Below are 22,662 nucleotides of genomic sequence, written 5' to 3'. Positions count from 1 at the left end.
GTCTATAGCACGTCATCTTCGTGGTGTAGCAATTTTAATGGCCAGTAGCGTAGATACGAACCAATCCGGGGCAAGAGTGAACTTGTGTGAGCACGAGATAAATAAGCCGAGATAACATTTTCTTATCCTGGTACCTTTATGTGACGACCATACATATACGGTGGCGTCAGAAAGGATATCACTCGTTCCTATCTCTTCTTTGATCACCAAGCAACATTATTTCGCTGAATCAGCTTCAAGTGTCCGATATCGTTAGAACGCGGCGCTCTTATGAGGTTGACTTTCAGTTATAAAGGGCTTGAGAAATCTTCCTTGTCAGCGCAGTCTGAAGTTTCCCACCATCAGGAACACTTCACGCAAAATGGACGGTTTCTGCTTGTCACTTGGTGCCATTTTCGTCTTGGCACTTGCTGCATCCTGTAATGTGAGTATTCAACGCAATATACAAAATATTTTTTCGAATGATTTTGAGTCCATGGCGGGACTGACGCGCAACTGACGGTAAAATAACAAGCACGCCCATAAGGCCACAAAAACAAGCATGTACGAGTTTTTTTCTTTCGTAGTTTTTAGAAATAGTCGGAGGAAAGTCTTTGAGAGCATATGGGCGGAGAGATATGTCATGGAATGTGCAGAATGTTCCAGTATTGGTACTAATTATGTTTCTGTCCATACGCATATAACGAGACACGTGCAATAGAGGCAAAAAAATCAGACTGCAATTCTTCCATTATTTCATAATCTATATCTGTTTTTCTGTCATCCAAAGACATTGCTGTACCTTTGTAGATGGAACAGTCATCCAGCTCTTTTTACCTTAGGGATAATGAAGTAGAATCAATAAACCTGAATCTGTTATTATTCGCAATATTTTAAGACTCATCTAAGGCTTTTGAATGTTTCAACCACAATATTCTCATATAAAGGATGGAATGTTATTGGAATAGTGAACACGGCAAGTTCGTAGCTTTAAAGGTAGGTGTGAGATAGAAAGTAGAATGCACCAATTTCATGATGATCGCACTGCAGTGGTTACCCAGACTTCAAAGTGATCAGGTGTGATATAACAAAGGGTCTTATTTGGGTCCTTTGTTGTTTCTGACATATCGCACCTTTGTGTTGTCAGAGGATTAAAATTTTGTCCTTTCTGCAGACGGTGCAACTATAGAAACGGAAATAGTACCAGTCCTCTAGCTAAAGAGACAGATTATAAAACATTTGTGTTACAGAGTAAGTGAATGGGGGGCTAGGTTGAAGTGAGTGTGATACTTTTTTTTCAAAACACGTTAAAATTGTACTTCCAAAACTATCGCTCAATTTAAATGCACTAATCTTTGGAGAAAGTGAAACACCAAGACCGAGAGATGCGATCACAATAAAATTTATTCCACCGATTAGGGACATGACACTACACAAATGATAAGATTTACAGACCTGTGCATGCAAGTGACTCTGGTAATTCAGTACGGACTAGCGGCACCATACGCTTCAATCAGTGTCGCTAGACGCCGTGGCATTGTTCCAGAGAGCATCAGGATATGATGTTGGGGAATACTTTGCCACGCGGTTTCTAGGCGCGACCACAAAGCTTCAACTGTAGTTGCAAGAGGACCTGAAGGAACAAGTTGCCGACCGACCATATCCCAGATATACTGGAGAGGTGACATTTCAGGCGAACGGGCAGGCCAGGGAAGCAGTGGTACCCCTCGTTCTTCGAAGAAGGCTTGCACATTCCTGGCTACATGGGGCCGGGCGTTCTCCTGCTGAAATCTGGCATGTGGAACGACCTGTAGAAAGGGCAGTGCCTCGAGCTGTAAAACCTCCATGAAGTGGCTGTATCTGTTCAGATTTGCCTCCAGACGTGGAAGGCGGGATCTCTTGTTATAGGCAATGGCGCCCCATGCCATCACATTTGGCGCTCAACAATACGGTCCGCCCGACTGCGTTCACCACAGGGGCGTCGAAGGCGTATGAGGCCATCATTGTTGGACTAGCTGAAGCAGGACTTGTCCGAGAACACTACATTTTGCCACTTAGCACGCCAGTTCCGGTGTTCACGTGTACATTGGTCTCTGCGGCGTTGGTGGGTTCTGGCCGATGGAAACCGTCGCAGTGACATGCGTGCCACCAGTCCAGCTCTCAGAAGAGGGCATTTCCCGTCCTGACTACTCTTTCGTTAATTGTTTTTATAAATTGTTAGTCTCTTTGGTTCATTTATTTATTTTTTAATTATTATTCTTAGCGTAATAACGCATATATGGAAAGAGTGACGAGAAATTCTTTTAACAATGCTGTGCCTTTAATTTCTTTATCATCGTTACCTTTTAGTAAAATAAAATGTATCCATGGAAGTCTTATTGTTCTGGATCTGGCCTACAATTTAAAGAACGATTTTTAGTAACTGCAACTCATGCTAAGGATCAATATATCTTTCCTACTTCATAGTTATTCAAAGTTGAAATTACTGTTTTATGATCACTGATGTTACAGTTCGTACAATCGTTCAAAAACACAAGTTTGCAGTGGATTTTATTTCTTACTAGAATGCTGTTTCATACCACGACTAGCCCAAGAACATGAGACTCTCATTAAAGAAAATTACGTTATCACTATAAAATTTAGCCAGATCAGAACGAAGCACAGCAAGATTCCTATCAGATTCGGTAAGTACATTAAATTATTTGCACTGTAATTTATATCCTATCAGCAGCCCGCGTCAACCTGCAACACATCATAAAATCTGCTGATCTTCACTGCCAGTCTGGGAGCTAAAAGAAATAATATTATTCTACTATTATTTTACCGCTTCCTTGCGGTATACTCGACGATATTGTAAGTCGTTTAAATACGCCGCGGCAGCGGCTCTTCTTTCTCCACACAGCTCAGCTCCACAGATAATAATTTTTTTTTATATAACTGAAAAATATCTTAACAGGATGGGATAATAGGCAAGCAAGCTTTAACAATTAAATAATACACGTTTTCATTTAAACAACTCTATTGAAACATTTAAATATCTCAACAATTACAGACCTGTGTAAATGCACACGTAATGGCGTACAATTCCCAATCTCGACAAAAGAATGCTACCTTCTCGCTCTCTACGACAACAACAGGAGATCTTTCTCTCACAGCTTCCAGATTAAGAAGACAAAGACTTTACTTTACATCATGCATTATATACTAATTCATTTTGTGATCTCTGTACAACATTTATCTTCTGTGTCGGTCTTATTACTCGCCGACGCAGACGTTCTCAGAAATAAATAATAAAGAAAAAATACATAATTTTACACAATGACACAATATGACACATCTAATATTCTCATTCTTACACAATATATTGTCTTTGTTTATTACTAGACGTTACAATGCCCCCTGGCAGCAATTGACTAACGTTGAAAATGTTCGGCAATATGCTGCCACTAACGTCTGTTTAGTTATTGTCTGTTACTTTTGTTGGAACATTCACTTTACACTACTCAGTTCTTTTACACTGTAGGTTTAATTACACTTTGTATACTGTTCTTACACTTTGCGAGGTGACCGTCAACCTAGTCCCAGGGTCATTACATTTATTTGGCTCCCCCATTCGGGCTACGTGCGATCAGAAAACCTGGGAAAACTGCGCCGGAGCCATGGTCATCTCACCAAAAGTTCAAACTCTATTCAATGTTCACATATAACAAAGGCTATTTGTGATAGTATGCTACACTTTTAGTCTCTTTGTTATCAACATAATACTTGTGTTCTGGATTGTAATGTAAGTCACTTATTACACATTTTTACAATAGTATAATGAATCGTCCTTGCATTTACTCGCGACAGTTGGTTTAAAATGTCTAGCATTCGTGCGAGTATCCTTCATCAACATGACGAAAACATATTAGATCGATACATCACTAAATCCATGAATATTTTGAGTTTGTGTTGGATAACAACAAAAAAATGTTTATCACGTCTTTTCGTGTCCATTAAACACTTCTCATGTTAGTACATTAAACACATAGTTCATAGTTCATTTGAGTGACAACAATGTGGTATGGAGCTGGCGGCGCGAAGCAATTGTTGAGTAGCGTCGTCGGGAACGCCGCGTACCGACGGTCGCTGGGTTCGACGACCGGCTCTCAATAACATCGACGTCGTGCTGGCGTGGCGCCCACGCAGTCGCAAACCGCGCTGAACCATTCGCTGGTATCGGCGAATGGCAGTGGTTTACCGCGACCGGCTGGATGGCGGCACGGCACTCGTCTCTGCTTCTCCGCATGGCTCCCCGTCGTAGCGCATGAAACAAATATTCCACAACGGTGTACTGTCTTTAAGGACACAGATTACTAGCTGTGGAAGAAGAGGCAATTTGTTAAAAGCGTTTATTGTTCAGTAAGCCGTCGCTTCACTGGTATGCACAGGATGTTTTGGCGTGATAACAGGTTTCTTGTGGCATTGTGACACTGGTATTCAGAGTTCGTCACACGCACATGGTACTACACGTTTTCATTCACTTTCACGGTTGATGCACTGCCAGAGCGTCTTTCAACACGCGAAAATGGTTCGTTACACTCATACTACATGTCTCCGCCGAGCGATGTTTGTTTAAATCGATTCCGAACGGACCAATAACTACTGTTTTTATACATTGTCTATTGTTCGTTGAGCACTGCACTAGGACAGTCTATCACTCAACACTAGACTTATCGACGTATATATTGGTGCAGATACAACAGTCATTTTCTGTCCCTACTACACACAATATTCCGTCCTGTACTTAATTGTTTATGCACACAGTTTATTTTTTAACACCTTTTAACTGTTCTTTGCATAGTCACTCTCATTTACATAGCATTTATTTGTTTTTACCTTATCACAACACACTTTTCATATTGTTACTAGGCGTATATAGCCCTTTTGTAAAATTTTTTAAAGGTGTGTGGATTTTTTGTACATAGTTTTTCTTTCCTCCTTAGTGTAGCTTGCCTGGTTATCACCCATCTATCATACAGATTTTACCATGTGCATGACAGCTTGACTTGGGCATATTGCTCAATAAATACTTCATTCATCACTAACATTATTTTTAATGATTTCTCCTATATGACTACAGTGTAGGTTCTGCCTTGTCTGACTTAACTCCCGTATCGCGTAATGAATATTCAAGGGCGTGTACCCAGTACACAGGCTTCAATTGAAGCATTGCTACATACAGAACGGAGTTTCCACGGAACGGGTTGTTTTTAATTAGCTTCTGCTCCAGTGTCGTTCTCAAATCACTACTGGCAGCAAACATCACATCACATAATTGTTGCATATTGCAAAGTCAATGTTTGGCTAGTAAAGACTCTCTCTCTCAGGGTTCCTTATCTTAATACAATTACAGCAATTACCTTACTCTATAAGATTGCCTCATTAATTGCACTTACACACTACACATAGAAAATGGTTCAAGACATTAATTCTTTATAAAATGATTCAAGAAATTAGTCCTCACTTTGTCAACAAGAAGATTGTTCATTGTTTAATAAGCACATAATATCTTAATGACTAATTGTCTGTAAACAAAATCTGTCCTGTGTAAGCTATTGCTCACTTTTTGATTCCACTTCCTCCCAGCTTCATTACACACAAATTTCTTTTTAAATACTAACATCCTTATATTCTAAAACACAATTAACATCTTCTTACAACTATTACTCTTTATATGTGATATGTCACTGAATAAATAACTTCACGTCTTTACGTGGATATAATCCTTTGATCTTCCCCGTATGGGGATGTGCTAACAAATAGCTACATTCGTGTGGCACGCTTATTACCTCAAAGGGCCCTGAATATAGCAATTGCCACTTACTATTCTGTTTTAAGTTAGCTGAAGATTTAGGGTGGTTACGAATGAGTACTAGGTCTCCTACATTATATTTCTGTTCGTTTGTTACTCCTCGGTCGTACTTCCTTTTCCTCTTTGCTGCACAGCTGGTTAGTCTATTCCATATCCTTTTCATCTTTTCTTCCCTTGTTTCTGCCTTAACTGGTAATCTCGGTAAAGGCGTGATCCATTCATTCGGTGTCTCATTAAATCCATTCAATATCTCTACCGGTGGATAGCCTGTGCTTGAATGGGGTGTTAAATTGTGTATTTCTACAAATTTCGGTACTAGCTCTGGCCATTTTGTATGTCGGTTTCCTATATAGATTCTAAGGAACTTATTCAATTCTTTGAATATTCTTTCAACTAGACTTGCTTCTGGATGGAATCGGGATACCAGAATATGCTGTATATTTTGTTCCTGTAGGTAATTTTTCCAAGTTCGACCTGTGAAGTAAGAGGCATTATCAGTCGTTACGGCTTCGGGTTTTCCCACTTTAGGCAAGTATTCTTGACTGATCCGCCTGACCATGGTTTTGGCAGTAGCTGATTTTATGCAATAAATAGCCAAGTATTTAGAAAAAATATCGTACATGGCCAGTATATATTTCATACCTCCTCTGGCCATGGGATAGGGACCTGCTACATCCACCGATACTATTTGAAGCGGCCTGAGTGGAACTATTGGATGTAATTCAAACTTAGTGGATCTATTATAATGTTTTGCTTTTTGACATATCACGCAAGTTCTAACTGTTGTCTGAATCTGGTGTTTCATACGGGGAAAGTAACAGTATCTCGCCATGATCTCTGCACACTTTCCAATCCCTGCATGGCCCCATGCCAAATGCGTGTGCCATATCATAACTTTTACTGACTGACTGGGTATACATACTGCCCAGCAGTCCTCTTTCGTGCTAATCTTATGATACAAAATATGATTCACTATTTTAAAACCTTGCTCATCTTTATTGTTAACACCCTCTTCAATATTATTAATGATTTTTCTCCACGTCGGATCTAATCTTTGTAACTCGAACATGTTTTTACATATATATAAAAAATCCTTCATGTAAGTATTGTCACGCACTAACAGCACTTTATATTCCGCGGATTGCTCTAACATTTCTGCTACTTCCGGTAATCCTGCCGGCAGTCGCGACAGAGCATCCGCTATTACGTTATCTTGGCCCTTTATGTACATGATCTTTATCCTATATTCTTGTAAGACAAGCATCTATCTCCTCAGTCTGGTATGGAACAGTTTGCATGACATTAAAAAACTTAACGCCTGGTGGTCACTATATACTCTAATCTCCTTCCCTTGTAGATAATAATTAAACTTTTTTACAGCCCAGACGACTGCAAGTGCTTCGAGTTCGGTTGCCGAGTAGGCTCTCTCGCAGCTAGTTAAAGTCCTACTGGCGAAGCCGATAATTTTTATTGTTGTTGGGTCGTTTCCTTCCTCCCACTGAAACAAGCACGCGCCCAAGCCATAGGAACATGAATCCGTAGCAAGACAAAAATCTTTGGACAGATCTGGGTGCTGCAAAATATTCGCATTCAGTAGGGCGGTTTTAATCGCTTCGAAAGCTTGTTGACATTTGTCATTCCAAACCCACTGCACATTTTTCCGTAATAGATTTAGTAGTGACGCGTCATTTAACAGCTGATTGGGCACGAACCTCCTGAAAAAAGACGTCAGCCCAAGGAACGCTTTCAATTGTCTCTTAGTGCGGGGGCTTGGAAATTGTCGGATCGCCTCTAATTTTTTGTTGTCTGGACTGATACCTAGTGGTGTAATAAGATGGCCTAAAAATTTAATTTTGTTTCTGCCAAATTTTGACTTTTCGAGGTTTGCCGTCACCCCTGCTTGCCTAAATCTCTCTAGTACTCTGTGCAACAGTTCCATATGTTCATCCCAAGTAGCAGTAGCAATTACCAGATCATCTACATATACAGTAATTTTTTCCAATAAGTCTGGACCCAGTACCGTGTCTAGTGCAGTAATAAACACTCCAGCACTCACATCTAATCCGAAGGGAAGTACCTTGAATTGGTAACTTCGCCCTCCGAATATGAAAGCTGTGTACTTCCGGGATTCCGGTGTAAGGGGAATTTGCCAATATGAACTTTTAAGATCGATCGAGGTCAAGTACTGCACTCCATGAAATTTTTGTATTTGCTCGTCTAAATTCTCTGGACGAGTCCGGACAGGTATAATAATTTTGTTAATATCCCTAGCATCTAACACTAGCCTGATTTTTCCATTGGCTTTCGCCACTGCTACAAGAGGACTACTGTATGGAGAGAAGGAGGGCTCAATGATATCCCACTCTAACATCTTTCGAATCTCTTTGGCTACTAATTCCCTCCTCGACCAAGGGATGGAGTAGGTTGCGCGACAGTATGTTTTATGGGGCATCACCTCTATGTGATAGTGGTACCCTTTGACTATTCCTGGTCGGTCGGTAAATACCGTAGTATATTCCGATAGCAGCTGCGTCAACTGTTGCTTTTGTGTATCATTTAAACCTTCAGATTCGTGCACTTTGGTTTTAAATGCCTCAACATTTGTCTCAAAATTTTGGTCCTCTAAATTTGTGTAATAGAGGTCTGTTGCATGTGAAAAATCATCGAGTTGTAGTACCCAAGGGTTCCTACCTTTGATATTGATTCGATTACAGCACGGCACAAGTACCTCCTTCGATTTTATCATAGATAACTCAATCCTTCTACCCCTATTAATTATGCTTAATTTCCCTACGGAGAGGTCGATCAATGCGTCCCTCTCTCGGAGAAAATCTACTCCCAGAATGCAGGCCACCTTTAATCCTTTAACCACGAGGAACGAGCTCACTATGGCTTCGCCCTCCTTATGAATCTCCACCTGCACCTGGTACTTAACTGATTGGCTCTGTGCACTAATGGCTCCAGACACCTTACAATTGTTAACCGGGAAGGTCGGAATACTATGTCCCTTTCCCAGTGCTTTAAATAACTCCATACTCATCACACTTACTGAGGCACCTGTGTCGATAATTATGTTCACTGCAACATCATTGATTCTAGCTTCAATAATAGCTTGCACATTTTCGTTATTATCTTTCTTACATTCGTGCGTCTCATTCAGTAGCTCTTTATCCACACTAACACCTTCGTTGTATCGCAGCATGCGTATCCCAGGTATATTACTATTACTCGAGTTGCTCTCACTCCATCCCTCGGCCGTCGATGGAGAGCATATCGAGGCCGATTCTAGTTTGTTGGATTAATTACTTGTGAGGTACTTGGACGGTTATTGTCCGCGACCTCCACTATATGTACATTCTGATTTGTAGGCCGCCACGGCTGCGCAATAGGCGCGTTTTGCGGTGGTGGTCTATTGTTGTCATACCGGTCACTAGCCTGTCGTTCTGGGCTTCTACGCTGATTCTGTTGCCAATTTCGATTACTATCATTATAATTGCTCTGCCACTGACCTCGCGCATTTTTCCAGCGGTTGGTCCCTGACATTCCGGATTCGTACCTGTCGTCAAATCGACGCTTTTTGTTATAAATTGGTTGTCCATACCCGTTCTGGCCTCTACCGTTACTACCATTTTGCGATTGTTCTTGTCGCTTGCTACCACCCCCACCATTTCCATGGTTGTGGTTCTGTGCACTACTATTTCTATCGTGTTTACATCCTGACCCATTATTCCGCGAGTGATCGCACGCTGATTTTGCGTCTTCCTGTATCAAGTCTATGGAATCTAGGACCGACAGGAAGTTTTCCATGTCGCTTTCTGGTACATGTATTAATTTCTCCTTGATATGAATAGGTAAATGTGATTTTAGTAGTCTTACTATGTCTCTTGGTGATATAGGCTCGTCCCAGTAGCGCGTTTTGTTTATATATTTTTCAAAATACCGCCTCAAATTCCCAAGACGGGGTGAGTACGGTTCGGGATTATATACCTCTTTTCTTAGTCGCTCTTGTATACAAGGCGACCAATATTTTGACAAAAATGCCCTTTCAAACTGTTCGTATGTCTTGCAGCTGTCTGCTACTTCTGTAGCCCATAGCGCTGCGTCACCTTGAATGTACGACATTACGTATTGTATTTTCTGTGTTTCGTTCCATACACTGGGTAAGATATTTTTAAAGCTTTTTATGAATACTACTGGGTGTACTGATTTCCTTTCAGTAGTAAATGTTTGAAATTGCCTATTTTTAATTAAACTTTCTTCCACTAATATTTTTGAACTACATGGGTTTGCTGCTGGGACATATGCTGTGTGCTCCGAACCGGAGCTACAGCTCTTCGCATTATCGACTACAGATTCCCCATTGTTGTATCGCATATAAGTTTGTGCGTTGCCAAAACCATGGGCTTTTGGCGACAGAGGTTCCTGTTCCACATGTTTCCTGCTTTGTGCTAAACCTTTCTCCAGTTCGGATATCCGTTTGTTAACATTCACTTGCCACTGCGGAATATCCTCACTGAGTATTTGTTTAATTGTTTGCACATCATTCTGTACTTGACTATTTACTGCGGTACTGAATGATTCAGAATCTCTATTTGCTATGGCTGCTTCTACTTTAGACTTAATATTCGTGTCAATCTCACTCTCCTTCACTTCTAGCCATGAGTTAAATTCTGTTTCAATTTTATTTGCCTGTTCATTCCACTTCTGCTCTACAAGCTGTGTGGAATCTATTTCGAGCTTTTCTACTCTGTTGGCTAATACACCTATTTCGTCTACCATGTTAGTGTTTGCTACTTGCAGGTTGTTGACCTGTTCAGTCAGCTCCTGCACGGCCCTAGGTATCGACTCATAATTCTTTTTCATATCTGCTATCTCTTTTTTCATACTTTCTATCGATTGCACAAGTTGCTGGTCTCGCTCAGCTTGCTGGCGATCTCGCTCTTCTAGCCTGCGATCTCGCTCAGCTTGCTGGCGATCTCGCTCGGCTTGCTGTTGCGCAAATTCTGCCTGGTAATTTAGCACACGCTCTAATATAGACTGAATTGAATACCCACCAGGCAGATTACCACTCTCTGGTTCCTGCTTTTCTGGTGGTGGTACAATTTCTTTATCTACATCGACTTGATGACTAGTGGGCGGAGGCACTACTTCCTGTGCCCCTGCCCCCCCATTTTCGCCTGTTATATCCTCAAAGAGAGTACTAGTACTACTTGAGGCACCCGGTTCCACATTTCCTTCACTAGCTAATTGTTGTTCCTCAGTATCCATATTGCTTGGACGTTGACTACGCAACTTAACCATATTCCTAAATTGCTTACTAAAACACAAAATCTAACAGTTTTTCCCCTTGCACACAAAATACATCACTTTATATACACTGCACTGCACACTAAAAATTACTATCTACCACCACTTTGTCCTGTCACAAATACTAACATCAAACTACGTACAATATGCACACCACTAGCGATATGAGATTACTCCACTGGAGCTCAGCTTCTACCAACAGGACAACTACACTGTAGTCTTACCTTTAATTTATCTTATCTCGGGGTTCGGCTGCCCCCCGGATTACGTAGTCGTTAGAGCTTCTCAATACTATCAGGATCGTCTTCTCAGACTCGCTTGCAGTAGTGCGTTTTGTCATGAAAGAGTGTTTGCACATTCATTAATACATAGCATAGATCATGATATACATACATACATTTAACACTAAATACATATATATCTATACATACATAACAATAGACCCTGAAAGAAAAATACATAAAATTTTATAATTGTGGCCACTGCAAATTCGAGCCCCGCGTTTTTGGGCGACAGTTTCCCGTCCTGACTACTCTTTCGTTAATTGTTTTTATAAATTGTTAGTCTCTTTGGTTCATTTATTTATTTTTTAATTATTATTCTTAGCGTAATAACGCATATATGGAAAGAGTGACGAGAAATTCTTTTAACAATGCTGTGCCTTTAATTTCTTTATCATCGTTACCTTTTAGTAAAATAAAATGTATCCATGGAAGTCTTATTGTTCTGGATCTGGCCTACAATTTAAAGAACGATTTTTAGTAACTGCAACTCATGCTAAGGATCAATATATCTTTCCTACTTCATAGTTATTCAAAGTTGAAATTACTGTTTTATGATCACTGATGTTACAGTTCGTACAATCGTTCAAAAACACAAGTTTGCAGTGGATTTTATTTCTTACTAGAATGCTGTTTCATACCACGACTAGCCCAAGAACATGAGACTCTCATTAAAGAAAATTACGTTATCACTATAAAATTTAGCCAGATCAGAACGAAGCACAGCAAGATTCCTATCAGATTCGGTAAGTACATTAAATTATTTGCACTGTAATTTATATCCTATCAGCAGCCCGCGTCAACCTGCAACACATCATAAAATCTGCTGATCTTCACTGCCAGACTGGGAGCTAAAAGAAATAATATTATTCTACTATTATTTTACCGCTTCCTTGCGGTATACTCGACGATATTGTAAGTCGTTTAAATACGCCGCGGCAGCGGCTCTTCTTTCTCCACACAGCTCAGCTCCACAGATAATAATTTTTTTTTATATAACTGAAAAATATCTTAACAGGATGGGATAATAGGCAAGCAAGCTTTAACAATTAAATAATACACGTTTTCATTTAAACAACTCTATTGAAACATTTAAATATCTCAACAATTACAGACCTGTGTAAATGCACACGTAATGGCGTACAATTCCCAATCTCGACAAAAGAATGCTACCTTCTCGCTCTCTACGACAACAACAGGAGATCTTTCTCTCACAGCTTCCAGATTAAGAAGACAAAGACTTTACTTTACATCATGCATTATATACTAATTCATTTTGTGATCTCTGTACAACATTTATCTTCTGTGTCGGTCTTATTACTCGCCGACGCAGACGTTCTCAGAAATAAATAATAAAGAAAAAATACATAATTTTACACAATGACACAATATGACACATCTAATATTCTCATTCTTACACAATATATTGTCTTTGTTTATTACTAGACGTTACAGGCATCGAATCACAGGCACAGACGTGTCCACACCCATTGCAGTGATTCAATGTCGCGCCAAATGTAGGGACGAAGCTGTTCCGTCCGTTACGGCAAAGCGAAGAAGATGACGTTCATCTCGTGCTGTGTCGTCCAGTACCCTGTCGGTGCTCTGTTCTCCACTGGTTCCACAGACGCCTCACTGTTGGAGCAGCGTGTCCTGCACAGGCCGCAATGCCACAGAATGGCAGACCCGCCTCCCAGTGAAAAATCATTCTGTCCCGCTCGAACGCACTCACATGCCGATACTCCACCCCGTGATGTCGGCGAGCCATGGTGGTACTTGGTTACAGGATTCCACTTCTTATGACACCTCCGCACCGAATGAGCGTTGCATAACGCTGACGTGTCCGGTCACACAAAAGAGGGCGCTGTTGGACCCACGTGCTTGCCACTTCTCTGCCATTTAAAACACTTATTACGGTTCCTCTGTTCTACACGTCCTCTTATCATGGCGTGTTGCATACCATTGCTTCTGTGTGTCTCGTTATTTACAAAACAGAAGTGGGTAATTTTAAAACAGTAAAATGGATGTATTTCATTAACTTCCTCATCCATTACAAAATGTAACAACAATAATTTGTGAAAGACACGATGGTAAAACAAGGTTTTCCAGGAGTGCTAGTTCTGCAAGGTTCGCAGGAGAGCTTCTGTGAAGTTTGGAAGGCAGGAGACGAGGTACTGGCGGAAGTAGAGCTGTGAGGACGGAGCGTGAGTCGTGGTTGGGTAGGACAGTTGGTAGAGCAGTTGCCCGCGAAAGGCAAAGGTCCCGAGTTCGAGTCTCGGTCCGGCACACGGTTTTAATCTGCCAGGAAGTTTCATATCAACGCAAACTCCGCTGTAGAGTGAAAATTTCATTCTAGAAACAGCCCCTAGGCTGTGGCTAAGCCATGTCTCCGCAATATCTTTTCTTCGAGGAGTGCTAGTTCTGCAAGGTTCTCAGGAGAGCTTCTGTGAAGTTTGGAAGGTAGGAGACGAGATACTGGCAGAAGTAGAGCTGTGAGGAGGGGGCGTGAGTCGTACTTGGGTAGCTCAGTTGGTAGAGCAGTTGCCCGCAAAAGGCAGTCCCGATTTCGAGTCTCGGTCCGGCACACAGTTTTAATCTGCCAGGAAGTTTCAAACCAAGGTTGTTACACAAATTTATAAATCTGTGATTATCCACTTACAGAAAAATACTGCTATGACATGAATGACGTTAAGCCCCAATTTAAACAAAATTCCTTTGCGCAAAAAAAACTATTCACATTTATGAACATAGTCAATAAAATTTATGTCTTGTCCTCAAACTGAACTACGCTGAAATACAGCAACCGATGTGATTGTAGACACCACAGACAAACTTAAGACAGCGAACTTGTCTTTGGCCAGCCATACCAACTGTTTCCTGAATCACGAACGAAGTGTTTCTGGATAATAAATGAAGCCACCCAGCAGTCCTGCAGCGAGGCACATCACAGTTCACAGGCCAGAGCAGGCGACTTCTAGCACACTAGATCACCCGATGGTAGACCACACCACTGGTGGTGCAGAGCCCCCGAAAACAAATATGCCCAATTAGGGCTCCATTGGGGGGAGGGGGGGCGTTTGGGGGGGGGGGGGTGAGAGGATTCCGCCGAGGGTCGCTGCAGGTTTCCAACTGGTGGCGGTAGGATATCTCGTGACGTCACTCCGCGGCAGAAGGCAGGCGGCACCATATAGGACGCGCGATAGTCGCACCACTAGAAGTGCCAGCGGCAGAGGCGCGCGCGGGAGTTCAAATGCATCGGAACGGTAGAGACTTGAAAACATCGAAAATTTATCATTAAACTTGAACAAGATTCAGTCATACAATGAGGTGAGAAAAGTCAGGGGATACCTCCCAATATCGTGTCCGACCTCCTTTTTCCCGACGTAGTGCAGCAACTCGATATACCGTGGACTCAAGAAGTCCTTAGAAAACCCCTTCAGGAATATGGAGCCATGCTGCCTCTATAGCTGTCCTTAATTACGAAAGTGTGTAGCTGGTGCAGGATTTTGTGCACGAACTGACCTTTCGATTATGCCTCGTAAAGGTTCGATAGGATTCATGTCGGGCGATCTAGCTGGACAAATCATTCACCTTGTAACGTCCCCTTTTGAAAAATTATACATGACTGTGCATAAACTGACACACAATATTTTGTTAGCGCAACGCAATCTGACTTTCAAAAAAATCCCTACAAAAGAATGGCCCTGACTAACATTAACCTATACCTTTCACAAATCACTTACCTCAGAAAAATCTTCGTTACTGGAACTACTGCAATACAGCGAGCGCCACTACTGCCAGCTAAATAAAAGATTCAAACTACGGAAGGCACTAACTACTGATAGGCATAGTTAGCAAATGTAAGATTTTAATATAGAACAAACAATGTATTTACCTTAATAGTCATAATATATATAGCAGTTCATGACAAATTTCAAAAGTCCGCGATCTCTCTCCCCACATCCACCACTGCTGGCGGCTCACCTCCAACTGCTCAACGCTACGCGCTGTTCACATCCAGCTGCCGCTGCCCAACACTACAATGGCAGACAACAATGCAAACTAGCCACAGACTGCACACAGCACAGCCAGTGATTTTCATACAGAGGTGGCGTTACCAATACAAAAACCTAAACAGGCTACTTACATAGCCCCCATGCTCCCCACAAAAAAGTTTACAAATTGTTTTGGGCACTGGCCAATACAGATTTGAAAAAAATTTTCATAATTATAATTACAATAACAAAGAAATCAAATGCACACACTTATTGATACAATGTTGGTCAAAAGCTAAAATTTTCTCACAGTCCATAAAGACAGTCCTTATCATTCATCACAGTAAAACTGCCATTTCTTTTCTCAAAGTCTGAGCAGTAAAAGAAAATGCACACGGAAGTAGTGGATTTCCATGCAGTCTTGAAGAAGTAGTGTTGTCCTTCCAACGGAAAGATAGTGCTGACTCTTGACATGCAGACAGGTATTGGACCACAACAGAGCAAACCCACAGCAGAGTCAGTAGAAATTTTGAAGAGTATTGGTCCACTGTAGTCCTGGTAGAGATTACGGTACTGGTGGGCCACCAGAGGTGCTGACCCACTGCAGTCCTTGTAGAAATAATGGTACTGGTGAGTCAGCAAAGGTGTAGACCCACTGTAGCCCTTGTAGAAATGGCCAGCAGCCATCTGCTGCGATTGTGCAGGTGCACAATCACCATCGAAGAGTCTTGCGGACAATATAGCAAGTCCATAACCACCACTTGTGCACTCACAAAGTTTTTGGAATTGTCCTTAGAACCAGCAATGCTGTTATCCAGTCCCTTGCTGAATTTTTAACACACGTGCAAACACTAACAGTCCCTACTTCTCACATATTGTCCATATACTATGACCAACAGAAACGTGTGCAGTGAAATGTAACTTACAAGTTGCTTAATTTGATGAACTCGTGTCAATTACAATTTTATAACCTGAGAATACAATAACAATGGTACAAAATACATCATTAAAGAACATAACAATACAGATAACATTTGTAGTACAGGATTTACAAAAGAATCGAAATAACATATACATCAGTGTTACAGGAATTATGACATGAGTACATACATAAAAGATCAGAGTAACTTTCGAAACATCAACTTCACCCATGAGCATTAAAGCAGAACAGAATAAATAATGTCTAAACATCTTACAAAGAAAATAACATATTATTAATGCAAATTATACTTGAGGATAACAGTATTCCTCATCATAGTTCATGTAGCTGAGTATTAGAAAAATTCCACAACACAAGTCTTATCAGATAAACATATAAAGACAGGAAGAACATAAATACACAAGGGTACACAAACACACAGTGGGATAACACAAGGAAAGGACAGGGTTTGTTTTACTGCAGTATTTTGCAAACAAAACTTTCTTTACTTCTCGGAGATCTCCCTTCGTTCTTCATTATTTCCAAAAGTCCTATCTATACCTGCTTTCTGTACTTTTCTCGTATAGCCTCTCAGTGCATTTCATCAAATTCATCGCAACTCATTCTCTTATAGGCTACCCCCTCTTAAGCTAACTTAAATCTACTGAGCTCAGATGCTAAACTAAGGAACGAGGCAATGCAGCAGCACAAAACAATTAACACAAACAGCAATGACAAAAAAATACAAATTGGCAAATCAATTACAATATTACGACTAATATAAGGCAATGAGCAGCAAACAAGAAAAATAAATCAGTAGTAAACTGGCTTAGCAGAGTAACACAAAGTCAAATTCAGTAACACTATGCCTGGCAAACAGCAGCTTATATCTAAACATGACAAAGCTCAAGCAGAAAAAAAAATTACACTAAAGACAACAAGACAGATAAGGGAAATGTCTATTCACATCTTAATGTCTATGCAATTAAAGTGGTGCACCACAAAAACTAATTCTACAAAAAATTACCAAGTACTTGAAAAGAAAATTATATATACAGTTACTGTTATTAGTCCCTTCTTATTGTTCTTTCCATTCCAAGAGCTCCTTTTTTCGAAGAATGTGGGTCATAAAATAATTATTTAATAGATCTGTTGACAGAAAGTTTTCACATTAGCAAATGCATTTAAGTTTATTTTATAAAACCAATGCTGCAACACAGCTGGAAAACAGATATCAAATGAAATAAGCAATTACGCAAACCAAAGCATAAAAACACCATTCAATAGCTATGTGGTATTTCGTAAGTCAGTAGATCTCAACTCTCGTAGAAAGACTCTTGTCATTATCAGGTTTGCAGATGTCAGAATATTTCCCATCAATTCATAAGCATTTCAGTAAGTAGCACAAAGTACGATATGTTTCCAAGTAATGAGCGTGTCGTATTTGCGATGCTTTCTACAAAGGAATGTCAGAAGCGAGGTTAATGGCTTCCTCCTTTTTTTTTTTCTTCACCTAATGGCTTTTTCTCCAGGCGGCTGGCCCAGCTGGGCGCCACAATGCATTACATCTAGGTCACTTAGTTTTCTTACCGAAATATTTACGACGGCAGTTTCCGCCACAGTGACAGTCTCATATAAAAATATTTCACAGGTCAAGAATTTGGGTTACAAATCTTTAGAAACAAAATCTTATTGATATTACAGTGTCCAAAAAAATTTTCGCCAGCATTGTGATACATTCACGCATATACACACATTTCATAACTCTTAAAGTACGATTCTTGGTTTCCAACAACTTTTTTCACAAACCAGAGTCCCTAACCACTACTCATTATTCCTTACCTTATTCGTCGACACTTCTTCAATATTCCATCATTACAGATATGTAGCATAATCAAATAACTCATATAGCATTAGCTTACTGATCATAAACATACCGCAACAGCATAATACACATAGTTATCGTAATAATACTATAACATCTCAGCCAAACCTCAAAAATGTCGTAACTTTCTGCAATAATTTCAAAACCTAAAAAAATTCTCTGCTCATTTCAATAGTGTCATCAACCTCAAACGTACTTTAAATATCATGATCCCATACCAAACACATCATTCAAAGCTCTTATAGTACAACAATGGTTCCGAAAAAATATGAACAGTTCACAAAGTATAGACAAAATACAATTTCATAAGTGTGAAGTTATCGAACTGTGTAATTGTGTAAACATGTGTCACTGATATAGTAAAATAAATGTTTATCTCTCTCAGTTAAATGATCAGATATCTGTGTAATTTATGTGTTATAGAAATATGGTACCGATGTGTAAAGTTGTATAAGCAAATATCATATCAGCTAGGGCTCCTTGTGCTTGCCACACACATGGTACACAAAGTAAGCGTTTACCCCCCTGAGGATTAATGTAATTATACCCTCAGGTGTTACAGATTACAGCAATGGAATGAAATGTATCACAGAAAACCTTCTTTGCAATTCAAAAATCTTGAAAAATAAATGGCTTAAGTACAAAATTAATCTCTCAAATGCGTGTCCTGTAGCGCTAAATGTGCGTCTTGCTGTAAGATAATTCTGTGGAAGTGTCGTAGTTATCGTCCTCTGTAAGCACAGTTCTGCTGAAGTCAGTGTACTTACCTCTTCATAAACGAAAGTGAAATGCTTTGCGTATAGATATCTTAGTTATTACACTTATTGTTGTGATGAAGAAAGTACTGTACTGTAACGTATTGTTGTGCTACGGAAAAGGCTGTCTCATTGTAGCTATACCACAAAAGTTGCTACTAAAACATGTTTTACTTTGCAGAATAATGCAGAAAAACTGTGCAGATATAAAACAGAAACACTGCAAAAGCAACATTGTAAATTGTCACTCATTAGTAGCGTCGTGATAAAATAGTGTAGCTGTCACATAAACTAACCACTGTGTCATCTGGTATTTCACAGAAAGTACTTTAAATCCAGAATGTATTTTCAAGTAAACCAAAATGTTGCATTAAAATCTCATTAGCAGTACTGGTAAATGTTCTAAGTATGTGAGCCTTATAGTCGTTACGTAATCGTACAACTAACAAGCAAGAATGTACACACACAATAACACTGTGTCGTCTGTTCACAATAACAATGCATTCGTAATTTCTGTTTAAATAAGTTCCCTTGGTTCTTGATTGGATATATAACTACAAACATTGTTGCATGGTAACAGTTTCTACGTCTGACAATGCATACTAGAAATGTGAAGTGAAAAGATTTATGGCAATGACAAAGTTAAAAAGCAGATTATCTTTCAATGAACGGTTTTACATGTGAAATGTGGTGTAAACCTTTACTCTTCCTAGTACGCAGAGTTTCAACTTCAACGCAATTATCATGTGGTATACGTCGGATTCTGTAAGGTCCATTGTAAACTAGAAAGAATTTGTGACTCAAGTGTTTCTTCTTATGTGACAATGAATGAGCTTTAATGAGAACTTTCTGACGAATATATAATTTCTTTGCATTTACTTTACCGTGTAGTTTTCTCCTTTTGTCTGCTGCAGATTTTATATTTTTAATAGCCAAATCAATTATGTCTTTGTGTCGAAGTTTACGTGTATTCGGGAAAGGTACAAGCTCTCTGATTCTGTTCGGTGGTTTTTCATTCTTCAGTACAAGAGTGGGTGGTAAAGCAGTGGAGTCATGAGGCATTTCATTCAGCATGTTTTGAAATAAGTGTAAATATCTGTCCCAATGCTGATGCTTTCTGTGACAATAAAGTCTGCAAAGCTTATTGATTTCTTTCATAATCCGTTCGGAGGGGTTACAATGTGGTGAGTACAATGAAATAAAAACAGGTTTGATTTTATGGCTGCGAAGCATGCGTGACCAAACAGCAGATCTGAATTGCAGTCCGTTATCTGAAATGACTTTAGCAACGTGGCCAACTTCACGTAAGAAATTTTTAACAAAGGCGTTGGATACAGATCGTCCAGTGGCTTTACGTAACGGAGTGAAAGAAACAAATTTGGAAGTAAGTTCAACAGCGACGAGAACGTACGAAAATCCATTCGATGTTCTGACAAGGGGTCCCAATAGATCAACTGCAGCAAATTCTTTTAATTTTGAAGGAATGATAGGAAACAACGGAGCACGATGTGAGATAGTAGATGGTTTCGCCTTTTGACAAAGTTTACAAATAGACAGGACTCTTCGAATTCTCTTTTCCATATTGTTAAAATAACAAGTCGTTCGAAGAATATGATAACATTTTCGTGGACCAAAATGTGCGTAGCTGAAATGAATGTACCAAATGAGCTTATTAACAAAATCGTCAGGAATGCAAAGTACCCATAGCTTGTCATCAACAGTACAGCGTTTGAACAGTATGTTGTTTCTAACCAGATACTAATGCCGAATCTGTGTGTGTGTCTTTTCATGCCATTTGCTCTTGATGTCTTTCCAAATCGGATCTTTATCTTGTTCATGAGCAATGTCCTTTAAAGATGTGGTGATGAAGTTTTCAAAGGCGACTTTCTGAATGTAAAGAATACTGAAATTTTTCTCGAGGTTGCCTTCTGTGTTACTTTTCTCAAGCCCAGCCGGTGCGCGTGACAGTGCGTCCGCAACAATGTTCTCCTTGCCGGGAATGTAGACTATTGTGAAGTGGAATTCTTGCAGAAACAATGCCCAACGTTTTAACCTGTCATGATTTAATTTTGAAGACATAAGAAATTGTAATGCACGATGATCACTGTATACTTTTACGTGCTTACCAGAAAGAAAGAAACGGAATTTGTTAAATGCCCAAACGATAGCTAAAGCTTCTAATTCAGTAACGGAATAATTTTTTTCAGATTTTGTTAGCACTCGGCTAGCAAAAGCAATGGTTTTCTGAACGGTAGTGTCATTTTCTATGGCTTCTTGAAATAAATGGGCACCAAGACCGACTTTAGAAGAATCCGTGCTAAGGCAGAAATCTTGTGACAGATCTGGATGAGCTAGTATTGGCGCGTTAAGTAGCGATTCTTTCAAAGAACTGAATTCCAACTGTGCTTGTTCGTCCCAGTTCCAAATAGTATTTTTTCCAGTGAGAGAACAAAGTTTTGGTGTAACAAGAATTTGCATATTCAGAAAACGACGGTAAAAATTTACGAGACCTAGAAAACTGCGGACTTGTTTTTTTGTGGATGGAATTGGAATGGCTCTGATTGCTTCTAACTTTTCAGGATCCGGCTGAATGCCTTCAGAAGAAATAATATGTCCCAAAAACCTCACCTTTGACCTACCGAATTCAGACTTTTCCAAGTTAACTGTAATTCCAGATTCTGCAAAAATACGTAACAAACTGTTGAGGATGCGATTATGTTGTTCCCATGAAGCTTGTGCTATCAGAATATCGTCCACATATAAGGTGATGTGACGTTTTAAGAACTCAGGTAATATGGAATTTAGCCCGCGAATGAATGCCGCCGAAGAAATGTTCAAACCAAAAGGAAGTTTCCGAAACTGATAACAAACGCCGAAACAAAGGAAAGCTGTGTATTTTCTACATTCTGGATGAAGTTCGATCTGATAAAAATTGGATCTGAGATCAATGGAAGACAACACTTTTACACCATTAAAATTTTGAAGAAGTTCTTCCAACGTTTGCGGCCTGTCTGTTTCAGGAATAATGATAGTATTGATTTGTCTCGAATCTAAGACAAGCCTGATCGATCCATTTTTCTTCTCAACAACATGTAATGGATTGTTGTATGAGCTTACTGCAGGCTAAATAATGCCCTCGTCAAGCATAGATTGTACTTCTGTTCTAACACGGTCCCTATAATGCGCCGGAATTACGTATGGTCTAACACAAAATTTAGTATGCTCACGAACATGAAATTGGTAATGAAATCCCTTGATTGTTCCTGTTTTGTGAGTAAAAACTGTGGAATGTGCTTGTAAAAACTCAAAAAGGTCTTGCCTATCATTATCATTACAATTCTAAATTGTTTGAATTTTGTTCTGAATTAACTCATTAGTATCAAATGCGCCGTCGATATCACCCCTGTCAGTACTTGCAGAGTGATTGTTAGTGTCAAGTTCTGTCGAAAATTCCGAACTGTTGTCTAACAGGAGGTAAAGCCGATTAATTTCTTCGTCATGGTTTGAGAGCCAATCTTCAAATTCCAAAGCTACTGACTTACCTTCTTTTTCTAAACTTATTTCAGCATCGTGAAAGCTTAAGATTGCTTTGTATTCATTAAAAAAGTCTACTCCCAGTATAATTTCCGTCGACAATAATGGAACAATAAGAAAGTTCATAGAGAAGCTGTGGCTTTGACAAAAGAA

The 22,662-nt window shown here is 39.8% G+C and overlaps 1 protein-coding gene across 1 annotated transcript in view; it reads left to right on the top strand.

The window, feature by feature from the left end:
* The first annotated feature begins 267 nt into the window (after positions 1–267).
* Positions 268–22,662, top strand: part of LOC126198497 (venom carboxylesterase-6-like) — a 127,215-nt gene continuing 104,820 nt past the window's right edge. The window contains exon 1 of the mRNA XM_049934871.1: positions 268–424. Within this exon, the coding sequence (XP_049790828.1) occupies positions 362–424 (63 nt within the window). The 5' untranslated portion in view covers positions 268–361. The remainder of the gene's footprint in view (positions 425–22,662) is intronic.

Source organism: Schistocerca nitens, chromosome 8 (assembly GCF_023898315.1).
Source record: "Schistocerca nitens isolate TAMUIC-IGC-003100 chromosome 8, iqSchNite1.1, whole genome shotgun sequence".
NCBI classification, from domain to species: domain Eukaryota; kingdom Metazoa; phylum Arthropoda; class Insecta; order Orthoptera; family Acrididae; genus Schistocerca; species Schistocerca nitens.
This window is presented reverse-complemented; position numbering and strand designations above follow the sequence as displayed.